General features: G+C 42.4%; 1 protein-coding gene across 12 annotated transcripts in view; it reads right to left on the bottom strand.

Annotated features, from left to right (window-relative positions):
- phldb1b (pleckstrin homology-like domain, family B, member 1b) overlaps positions 1-12,311 on the bottom strand; it is a 102,660-nt gene that overhangs the window by 9,363 nt on the left and 80,986 nt on the right. For 10 of the 12 annotated variants that reach the window (XM_072692218.1, XM_072692211.1, XM_072692213.1 and 7 more), the window contains 6 exons: positions 11,454-11,612; positions 9,946-10,086; positions 7,865-7,981; positions 7,666-7,768; positions 4,568-4,853; positions 35-125 (listed from right to left, as the gene is read on the bottom strand). In XM_072692218.1, coding sequence (XP_072548319.1) covers positions 35-125; positions 4,568-4,853; positions 7,666-7,768; positions 7,865-7,981; positions 9,946-10,086; positions 11,454-11,612 — 897 coding nt within the window. The remainder of the gene's footprint in view (positions 1-34; positions 126-4,567; positions 4,854-7,665; positions 7,769-7,864; positions 7,982-9,945; positions 10,087-11,453; positions 11,613-12,311) is intronic. The other 2 variants (XM_072692214.1, XM_072692217.1) reach the window with 2 other exon arrangements.

The raw sequence follows: 12,311 nt of genomic DNA, 5'->3' as shown, positions 1-12,311 counted from the left end.
CCGTCACCCTGATGTGTTCTGGGCTTTCGCTCACCCTGGACTCGATGAGTCTGGCCTTCTCCAGCTGCGCTTCCTTCAGCATCTTCTCCATTTCCTCAATCTTCAGCACGTCCATCCCGCTGGCACTACACAGTGGACACACAGAGCAGCACGAGGTTCAGTATTTCCCTCCACAGCTGTAGATTTGCACTGTTCTGCTACTGATACTCTGCAGTATTGGCACAGTACAACACTGTGACGAACGCCATTGCTTTTCATTAGCCTATCTGGAACGGTTGTAGAAAAATGTGACCCTTCCATAATCTGATATTGTAATAAACACATATTCATAAATGTGCTGCAGTACAATCTTCATCTACATCCACAGTCTTATGCAGGAGATTTTCTAAGCTTTGTCCTCCGCAGAGACACACTTTCACATTCTACACCAGCAATGGTCCCCAATCCTGGTCCTGGAGGCCCACTGCCCTGCAGTACTGTGCCTGATTTAACCCACCAACCTCTGAAAGGGATTGTTCACGGGTTGATTAGATAGAAACAGTCAAATATGCAGGGCAGTGAGGAAAGGAAATGGTCCTATGTAATGATGTGGCTTCATTTAGAGCATTTATTCACTTACTTTTACTTAGAAAATCAGGAGCATTTATTTATTCATTCATTTATTCACCTGCTACCTGCCTTCTTTCTGGCAGTGGATCTAGATACTACCCGGAATTACAGAAGGCAAGGCAGTCGTGTTGCAAGGGTGCCAGACCCATGCCCATTCATTCACATACTCACACCTAGGAGCAATTTAGTTGAGCCAACTCACCTAACGTGTATTTTTTTTTATTTTTATTTTTTTTATTGTGAGAATTGAACCCACAGCCACAGACACCTAAGCTGTGCAGCTTACACACTACCTGCAGCACCAGCGGGCCACCCATCATTGGCCGTTTTGCCTGTGCAGTACAGGTCTTTTAGCTCCTACGTTATAAAACGCATGCTCCTGAAGGTGTCAGGACCATAAATACACTACAAATCTAATAAAATCTTTACAGTTCAGCTCTGCTAGGTGACCAGGAACACTGAGGAGATTAATTGGGCAGAAATCCAAAAAAAACCCCCCAAAAAAACAGACTAATTAATTCAAGATGAGTTACAATGTTTACACCGGCTTAATTGCTAGTTTTAGTACCCATGCACAATTAAATTCGTATTACTCTTTGTCATGTTGCTCATTAAGAACCTTTAAAGTGCAGTCGGGTTTGGGGCGTTTGCACTGGGAAGAAAAGAAAAAAAAAAGAAAGAAAATATGCGCTAATTTACGGCTGGCAGGGCGGAGATGGAAACGGCAACCCTCTGGCATCTGTTTACGGAAAAGCCTTTTTAAAGTGTTGACATTTTTTTGCAGGCCTAATTACAGTCTTATTTATACTCCGCAACAAACTGGAGACTTTCGTGGTAAATTCTGGCGTCTGATCTGCCTTGTTCCAGCAGGTTATATATTTGGACGCTAATATACGTAATATATACCATCATCACTGTTACGTTTCAGTTTAGTAAGATGCCAGCAGTCACAGCAAAGTGGATCAGCACTATATAAAATCTGCACTGATGTTGTCTTCATTGTTAGATGCACTGTAAGAGCGTCACTTTGAATGCTTCAATGCAGAAATTATACTCATATATATCATATATACACACACACACACAGTATAATATAGTATTGCTGTATTAGTACTGCAAGATTATTTATCTTATTAATAACGTATAACTTCATTTTTTTACTAGTTTTAAGTAACTGTATCTGCTAAAAGTGTCTTATTCCACTTAGGCCGGTCACATTAATGACCTAATCAACTTATTGTAAGAGGTACGGTCACGACCGCAATCATTTTTGCTGACCACAATATTGCCCATTGTGTTAAATGCCTACTAAACAGTATGTCGACTGTTTAGGGGGTTATTTTTTTATGATTTTATTTATCTTTAAATGTCATGGTTTTATTTGATATTTTTATGTATATTTGTTATTACTCTAATATTTCTGAATGTTCTTAATAATTAAAAGTTACTGCTTTAATGACCTATTATATAAATAAATATAGATATAATACAAATTATATCCGTGACATAAAATGATCTTAAAATGACAATAATATTGTTCATCGCAATTATTTCTGGGACAATAAATCATCCAAAAAAATATATAATAAATAAAACAAATAAAATAAAGAATCATCACACGTGACTGTTCTAATTCCACTGGTATATAACTTGCATATTATTTATTAAATTATGCAAAGTTATCTGGTAATAGAAAAAGTATATTTTTAGTAGATATTGGTAGATTTTTAATCCTTGAAAACAAGCAAAAATAAGTTAATTTATCTTATTATATTACGACAATCTCAAAATTAGACACATAGATATTTCGATACAATTTAGAGGATTTGTTCAAGAAAATAATGGTTTATCAGTGTTTCCATCTACTGCTATGTGCAAGTTCCTAAAGATAACATCACAAGCTTGCGTAAGTCTCGCCCACAGTGTTTGCCTCCTACAACAAAGCCACTGGAACCTTTATTAGTACAGCCCCTTTGTCAGCTGTGCATGGCTCTAATAGTTCAGACACCAGACAGTGGCCATTAATTAACAGGGCAGTGGCCCATTTAATATGGGCTGAAGAAGTCGCTGTCCCAATTTGCTGTCGCCCACTAAAAACCCCTGGGAATGCCAGCGCAGCAAACAGAGCTGGGAGGACAGAGTGCCAAACCACTACAGAGGAGCTTCGGGTGAGGCGCTTTCACAAGTCGAGAGCAATGTCTGATCAGCGGCGTGTTTATGCAGCGTTTCCAGACATTAAAGTAAAACTGCTGAAGCAGTCCATCGCAGTACATGCTTTACTTCACGTGGCATGTTTATCATCATCATCATCACTGGAAAAAAAAAGTCTTACTTCTTCACTTCGAAAAAATCTTTAGGAATTGCTTCCCCCAGTGTCTGAAGTTTTGCTGTGCGCATTAAACAGCAGGGTGGAAAACCCTGGTGTGATGCTTTTCATCAATACATCAAAATGTTAAATATGCAAGTTCACAGCTTTCTTTTTTTTTTTTTTTTGCTGGTTATTCTTGATGAAACAGCCTGCTGAATACAACAATATTTCACATATCTGCAAAGTGTGACAATCCCAGATGCTGATCCAGAGTCCAATAGGAGCAGAGATAGCTCAACATAGACCTCAAACCATCACTTCTTGAATAGGGGTTCTCTGACATCTAGAATCCCACAGGCCTGCAAACACCCCCAGGACTGGAGCTGATACCCTCTGATCTAGAGGACTGTGTCAAGATATTCGGTCTAACATTTAAAACTGAAGCTGGAAACACTGCTCCAATGCAGGACTGCTTAGCAAACCTCTAAAGAATCAGAAATACTCAGAAATACTTAGAAATACTCATCCTAATGTTTTTTTTTTTTTTTAACTGAAACTGGAAACACTGCTGCAAATGCAACCTTGCCTATGCATTCCTTAAAATACTCATCAGCCACCACTCATCATCCGGATTCTCAGACATATACCCAATACCCAAAATACCCAAAATACTCCGAATACTCAAATAAGCCCAGGACACTCTGCATTCTCAGACATAATCAGACTACGCAGAATTCCTAAAAATACTTGCAGTATAAGAAAAAAAGCTACAAGAAAAAAATGATTTAAATAAAAATAAAGTATAAATAGTGTTTACAATGTTGTAATGGTCATTGATTTGCCACTCTATGCAGAACTCCAGTGTCATGGAAACAGAAAAGCGTCAAAGCACTAAACCATAGCCATAGATTTTCTCTTCTCTTCTATTAAAAATACATGTGTGTGTGTATTCATATCATCTGTCCTACATTTATTTTGGGTTCTTTTTTCTGATGAGATGCAGAACACTAGCACTAAATTATATCAAATCAACTAGCGTTTCAGGATTCAGTAAAGGGACAGGAGATCAACAACCCCCCCCCGGTGAGAGAGCCAGAGGCAACAGTGGCATAGACACACTCCCTCAGAGCTGGAGGGAGAGGCAAGGGGGGCCCATCTATCCTCCTCTTTATAAATCATTGATAAAAGTCACTGAACCACCACATACGACTGTTCTACTGCTCAGCCGTGCAACATAATCTTAATATCGTATAACTCATATAATCGTAGTAGAGTTAGTAACAATAATGGCAGAAATGAGGGTTAATGGTGGTAATAATATTGGCAGATCATCGGCCTGACCATCGCTGTGGCTTTTCTTTCAGGGCACATGTTAAGTGACTCCAAAGTCTAAAAATGATTCCTGTTCATTAAAAGAATTCTGAACAGTCAGACATGCCCACATGTCACGAGCAGTGCCCAGCATGTTTCTCCACATAACAGCAGCCTGCAGGCAGCAGCCGTACGGCAGCATGGCCATTCCTCACACAGGTGCAGGCTGGAGGAATGATGAAGAAATAAACAGCCCGGCGAGTGGAGACAAACAGATGGCTGCTAATTTAGCTCTAGACAGTGTGTGTGTGCGCAGCTGGGTGGGGGGGGCGTTCTGACCTGGACATGTTGTCCGGCGAGCAGGCCGAGTTGTTGCCGGTGGAGATGCTGGTGTCCATGCTGTCGGAGCTTTCCAGGCTGAGCGTGTCGTACGCTGGCTCTCCAGCAGAGGGTGCTGTGTGGTGCAGGATGGAATGGTGCACCAGTGGAGGAGCCACGGTCAGCAGCGGGTTGTTGAGCTGTGTCTGCGAGCCCCGCAGTGCCTCCCACTGGCACTGGGCCTCCACTGCAGCCTTTTGCTTCAGCTCAGCCAGGCGCCGACGCTGCTCCTCAATCACCTGCTGCCCTGCAGAGGAGAGAGGGGAGGATGTTAAGATGCATAATACACACACTCTCTCTCACACACACACACACACACACACACACACACACACACACACACACACAGTTATACACTGCCTGTCTGATGTTTGGGGACACAGAGCAAATCACTTAAATATCACCTATTAGTTGTTCTGCAGTATCCCATGAAAGTCAGTTATACTTACATTTGGCCAGAAATGTATTCATAATGACATATTTTCATGTAATTGCATGATTCATGTTAATTATATAAAAAATTGCATTTATTATTGATTTACTTTAATTTATTTTATACATTAAGAAAATATGGCTGAATAGCTCTAAATTTGTCTAGCTGTTTAAACCACCATTGGACCACAAAACACTTGTTACATGCTTTTAACAGTAGTCTAGAAAAGAAAACTTTTAAAATTAAAAATTTTATAACCAACGAATGGACCATTTTTTTTTTCACTAATTAAATACACTGAACTGGCATTAGCTCCTCAGCTAAGGCTGGGGTCCCCACTGTCCACAAAATATTAGGAATGCCTAATGAGGACACGGCTGGTTTACTAGAGATGCGAGTCGGGAGCGCAAAGGTTTACAAATAAGGATGTTAAGCAGATGATAGTGAAATGCCGAGAATCTCGAAAATTGTTGTAGGGCTGGGCAGTATGACAATATTTTATTGTATCGTGATGAATTCTAGTTATCATGGTACACAATATGCCTTTATAAGTATATCCTGAAGATCATCAGTGCTTAAGGAACACTGATTAACTGCACATTTCACCACAAAAAGTGTAATCAGACCTATTTAACTGAATGGAGTGCAGCATATCCTAAGTAAAAATCATGGTACTCTGTATGAGAGAGTATGTGAAAAGCAGCTTTTCAATTTTTATGCTGTTGATACATTTTGTCCACATTATAGAACAATGCCAAAAATATTGTAATGTCACATTTTTACCATATCGCCCAGCCTTAAACTGTGTCCTCAGAGCTGTGGACCGGCCAGTGCAAGCAGGTGCTAGGTTAAAAGCTAACCCAGCCCCATTTTCTTCAGCTAGCTGAACTTACAACTAGCTACTCACTATGCTAACAAGATATGCTATGCTAGGCAATGTGGCTGTGAGCCGTCTCAGTGCTATAAACATTTTTTCCACCAATCCCACCATAAAAGGATATGCAGCGGGTTTCATTCGGAGGACACAATAACAGGGTGGTACAAGTATTGCACTAGTCTCTAATAGACACTAATGCTTTAGGTGGTTTGTTCTCACTGTGGTTATGGTGGTTTCTTCTTAATTTGGTCTGGTCAGTCGTGTGTTTATAGGCCATTCCAGAGGCTCAAAGCATGTTGCAATTCCTACTTCTCAGGTACGTGTTCTTGATTATGAACAGGAAAAAAAAAATCCCCAAACATCTGACAGACCGTGTACAGGTGCTTAAATGAACAGACAGCATAAGCAGCAACCAACATAACCAGCTGCAGGAGTTTACCATGGGCACCGTTTTCACACGGAATCCAGCAAGTATTACAGTAGAAAGTGTACAGTGTATCAAACATATTGCGGGAAACAGCCGAGCTCTTCTTGATGTTAGAAAAAACCCACTCAAGCCAACTTGTCCAAGACACCCGCGCATCCGCGTAGGATGGCACGCTAACGCCGCACTGCTCAGTCATGCCCTCACACATACAGCACATGATCATATGCGCTGCATGCGCTTCTTATAAATAAATAAATAAATAAAAAGCCCAAGCAAGTCCCATCAGTCCTGATGCTCTGATCAGTTTTCACTTTTTAACCATTCTGCTCCATGCTGGTTGCCAACACAAAGGAAACACTGATGCTTGTGTAACAAAAGAAAAGTGCAGGAAGTACAATCCTGAACCGGAGATCATGCAACATTTAGGGGTGAAAAAAAAGGGGAAGGGAAAAAAAAGCAAGACACAAAGCATGAAAGTAAGGATAAAAGGAAGGAAGGAAGGTGATGATGATGATGATGACCATGAGTCCAAACCCACTCCAGACTCAGCGTGGTCTACCTGTGGGGCTGTCCGTGGTGGAGGAGGACTCAGACGATGAAGGCAAGCGGTCTTGGCGAGAGGTGAGAGGCGAGAGTTGTGGGTTGGGTGGAATGGGAGGGGCAATGGAGGTGGACGGACAAGAGTGACAGAAAGATACAACAGCACAATGATTAGAACATAACTAGAGGTGTTCAGAGTGGAGGGGTCATGGTGCACTTTATCAGAGAGATCACATGTTTGCAGCCGATAAGCAAACTCATGTATCTGTAGCGCTCTTACCGTATAAATCCCTGCCACGGTCATCTGCAAAACAGCAGCTTAAAGCCACACTGTGCAGCATTTTTACCTAAATAGCATCTTTGAAAACATGATGATGCTCCAGTGACTTGTAATAAGGAGAATAGCATCGCTGTTCTTGTTGCTATGAAACTCTATGGAACTCTTACTGTACCGCCTCAGTCCGCAGGTTCTGTATATGTCGGTTTTTTCAGCTTGTCCAGAAATGCATGTGTAAAGCATGTCCTTTTGCTGTGGCTTACAGCTCAAATTCAACTTTACGAATGTAGGGGGAGCCAAGTCTCGCATAAAGCTCCTTTAAGGTGATAGCTTAGTCCGAATGTAATCAGTCAGGCAAGACATGCTAGGTGTCTGAAGTTTGCTCCCGGTCCTACATGGCTAACAACAATCGGACATTGCTCAAAATCTTGACCCAGCTAGTCCCAGCTGATCAGTTCCACTTTTTTTCTGGCCAAGCTATCGTGAAGGAGCAGCGTTGGAATACCTTTCTGCTGCAGGGCTAGCTGCCGCTTCATCTCGATGTCCTGCAGGGTGGCTGCAAGGTTGCGAGGGAGACTGCCGGTGCTGTTCGCCACCATCACAGGGCTCTGAGGAACAGAAGACGCCGTTATTTACACTCAAACTCCCAATCCCAGGAGCAGGCCTGGCGTCGGAGCAGAGATTAAAAGAGAGAGATGAATTACCCTGGAAGAAGTGTTGCGGCCGAGTGTTGCGGAGGTGTATGTGGGCGACAGGCCTGCGCTGACCTTTGGCCTCAGTGATGACTGACTGGAATCGCTGTCCAGCCTGGAGCGGTACACCTGCTCATCGGAGAAGCGGTAGGTTACACACTAAACACCACATTATTAGCAATGAAATGCACAGTATGGCTATATGATTATATATACAGTGACATGTAAAGTGGGAAGTGAATAGATAATATTTCGGTCATTGTGAAAAGCTAATAGTAGAACTACAAAAGTGGAGGATGAACTGATGTCTGATTCTTTTCAACATTTTAAGAAGGATTAGTGTAGCGTTTTCTATTTTGTAAAATTTGAAGAGAACGTATATGCAGGAATCTCACAGAGAACAGCCTCTACAGCAGGGAAGTGACCCTAAACACACTTCAAAATAGACAATCTAACTCAGGAGACGCAAGCCCTCACCGTCCCCTGACCAAAATAGACCACAAAAGAGCAGTGCAGCAGGACGACCCGAGAATCTCACAGAACTAGAAGCATTTTGCCTGGAAGAATGAGTGGAAATCCCCTGCACTAGGGCTTGGGATCTAATGAAAAATGAAAAACACTCAGCATCTCTAACTGAATTAACTTATATTTTTCATTGTGTTACTGCTCTCCCCACTGTGTGAGTCTAAGTACAGTCCCCTTAAAAACATACTAAACCTCTCCACCTGCTAAGCTAAGAATGGACCAGCCTCTCCGAACTCAAAAGCATGGCTCGGCTTGACCCGCCATCCTTTATAATCCACAGAAGACAAGCATCCAGGCTTTTTTCTGTCCTGTGAATGGTGGAACGAACTTCCCCTGGCTGTCCAAACAGCAGAGTCGCTCGCTGTCTTCAAACACAGACTGAAGACCCTCCTCTTCCAAGAGTACTGAGTACTGACTAAATGCCTTCAATGTAAATGTTGCAGCCAGTGGCATGGGGATCATTTTACTGGCAGAAGGGAAGAATTCATTTAGTTTAACAGCAGCATTTCTGGAATTCTGGAAGCAAACATCATACCTTCTGTAGGAATGAAAAAAATAAAAAAATAAAAAGCTGAAGAGCAGAGTAATGATCCTAAACCCACCTCAAGATCCACAAGAGACAATCTACAAGCAAGAAAGCTCCAAAAAAAAGAAAAACCAAAACAAAATTAAAATTAAAAACATACTTTTGGCGGAAATATTCATCTTTTACTCTTTAACTATTCACAGCTACAGATTTATTTGACCAGAGGTGCCCAAACTTTTGCATGCTATTGTAAATATACTGTATATATGTATGTCAACGCCATGGAGTACATATTAACCACACTGTCACTGTCTGGCTGTAATACACAATAATAACTGAAGCTCTCCCTGAACAGACATCCTTCGCTGGTTTGGCTAAAGCGAGCAGATGTGACCTTTCTGGTTGACCTACGGAATGGTAGCGATGAGTCTCCAGAGCAGTGAATCATAAAATCTGAACCCAATCGAACCGTACTGTGATGTTCCTCAGCAATCTGCAGCAGATTCTGAGCTTGCTAAGCGTGAAAGATGTGAGAACCCGTGTAGAGTACAGAGAGGACCAAGTGAAGATGAAGGCATGGAGAAAGAAGAGCTGGGGGGGGAGGAGGAGGGCTGTCCTGCTTTAGTCAATCACAGGTATACTGGCAGATTAAAGCCGTTAACTTATTTGTTGTCTTAGTCTTTGTCTTTCTGACTCCCTTTCTACTTGGTTCACGGCCCTTAAATACAGGTTTACTGTATTGCTCAGGTAATCAAATATTGCTCATGTGTGTCACAGTCAGGGTTTGAGGCCTTCTTATATACTCTACTGTATCTGACCATGCTTCAGTTCCTCCAAACTGGGTAGGCTACAGCCTTATCACAAATTTAGCTGTGATCGCTGTTCTTAACATACAGCCAAATAAAAGCATCCATATAAGACACAAAATACTGTAGTATTACTATAGTAACTGTTTCACAACACCTTTATTATTTATATGTTATGCGGTCTTTTTTTGGTCTGCAGTTGAGGGAGAGAGGGGATCCGGGCCTACGTGGTTTACCTGCAGAGGCCTGCGTGAGTGAGCTTTGACCGGTAGAGGAGGGGGGCAGAGTGGGCTGCAGTCTCCAGCCTCCATCACCTCCTGATACCAGCGCTCTAAATCTAGACCGGCCACTTGGGGCCTAAGCCACTCCGGCTGAACCTTCACACGCGTCCAAAAGCACGGCGGAGCAAGAGAGGAGGTGGAAGGGTGGCATGAGAAAAGGGAGTGAGGGAAGGAGAAGGAGAAGGAGAAGAAGAAGAGAAAGTGTTAATGAGCAACTGAAATGCTGGTTTAGCGGCAGAGCAGTGAGCAGCTTCTAGTCCCATCCTGAGGAACGGCTCGGCTCATGCAAGGTTCCTTTCATAGCAGATCGTAGCACGTCTGCCAGTCCAAAATTAAGTTAGCCTAAAAGAGCACCTAATTTGCCTTAGTTAGCGTATCCTACAATTTCTCCCAGGCAAATTAACGACTGATCTAATCAGCGGAGGTTCTAGGGAGGGGGCAGCTCCAGTGCTGTGGTCCACCTGCACGGCACGGTTTCTGTAAAAATGACAGCCATGGGAAACCAGGCAAACCAGGCAAGCGAAAAACTGTGCAGTGAGGGGGACGTCCAGCACGAGCTGGAAAAATCATCCTCAGAACCTGACGCTCACAGGCCACTTTACTGGAAACAGCTATCTTTCTACCTTGCTGGTGTGCAGTTAGCTACTGCTTTGTTAGCACAAGCCTTTCTTTCCAGTTAACAAAATAAATTCTTGTATTAATTCTTAACTGAATTGTGTCACACAAATAATACACAGTGTACTTTCATAAAATCAGTCAAGTCAACTCCTTTAAAGGAGCCCTAGGATTAAAAACTATTGTAAAACAGGCCTGGCCAACTCCAGAACCCCAAAACTATTACGCAACAGTCACGGTTCATCATATTTACACCCCCCTGCCCACTAGCAAAAGTCTTTTAAAAGGTAAACGCAATGGTTACATCAGCTGAACATGGAAACGAGGCCAGAATAGCCTAAAATAGAATTTTTACAGGCCAAGAAGGGCCGTGAGCTAGCTCATAGCTCATTCAGCTAGCTAATCGCACACCATGCCAACTGGACATCCGAGAGGACCCAGGCAGCACCACTGTAGGGTAAGGCTCAGCAAAAATGTCAAAAAGTTGCTGTTGCAATGCTAAAAAGTATGCTAAGCTAGGCTAAGCTTCTGCTCACGATCCCACATTTAGGCAGGTTTCGCTGCGAGTCAAAATAACAGGGTTGTAAATAGGTTTGTTAAATCAAATCTGGGAAGATTTTGAAAAATACTGATTGAATGTATGGGAACACAGATGAGAATATACAGCAAACTACCTACATAACATGCTCATGTGTATATATACACACATTACTATAAATATATTCTATTCTTTATTTAACTTTACAAATTCAGCCTAACGTTCTACGTAAAAGCACATAGGCACAACATCAAAACAGAGAGGCTCTCTATAAAGAACAAAAGGTATCCAGGAGGGAATAGAGACACACCTCAAAAGAGAGAGAAAGGGAGGAGCCATGAGGGGAAGGAAGGCAGGAAAAGGTGGGCGGAGTGAAAGGCGGCTGACGTGACTGAGCAGGAGAGGTGGGGGAGGAGTCCACCTTTGGCATCCCATAGATCTGGTTTAATTGGCCCACCGTAACGTACTCCTGGAAGCCAGGAGGAACACATGGACACAGGATAGGAGCAGAGGAATAAAGAGGTAAAGAAGGAGAGAGGTCAGACAGGTGAAGACAGAGAACAACAGATCAATTACAGCTGACGGGTGAAGAGAAGGATACTGACTTACATACGGAACATAATGTCCCATTATAAGCCATTATTATATGAAACATCTGATCTAATCTAATCATATCTCTCTGCCACATCTGCAGCATTCTGCTGATTACCATAAAACCCAACACACTTATAAAAAAGAGGACGGTAGTTTCAGCAGTGGCTCATGATTTCCGCACTTAAAAAGGCATAGTTTTAGGCATGAGTAGTAGAAAAGGTAACAAGTTTAGCAACTAAACCCAAATTCTTAAACCCAAAAAGCTGCAAATCCCCTTTTGAGAGACATCTATTATCAAGAATGGCAGCTTGATAGCATTCCCTAACACTGATGCTTTACTGGCTCCATACTAGCACACAGTGCTTGGACCCCGAAGATTGCCATTTGCTGGGTAATCTGAAGACCAGCACTCAACTCTGTTTCAGAGGAAAGCTAAATAGTCATTGGTTGTCTAGGTTGTAATGCTGTAATGCTACGTTATACTCCATATACTCCGGGTTGGGTGAATAAGAGCGTGAGGCATCATCTACATGATTCAGGTGATGGCATATTGATCATTTTGGGCTTACATTAT

Source organism: Salminus brasiliensis, chromosome 11, assembly GCF_030463535.1.
Source record: "Salminus brasiliensis chromosome 11, fSalBra1.hap2, whole genome shotgun sequence".
NCBI classification, from domain to species: Eukaryota; Metazoa; Chordata; class Actinopteri; order Characiformes; family Bryconidae; genus Salminus; species Salminus brasiliensis.
Note: the sequence above shows the minus strand (reverse complement) of the source record. Positions and strands in the feature narration are given on the sequence as shown.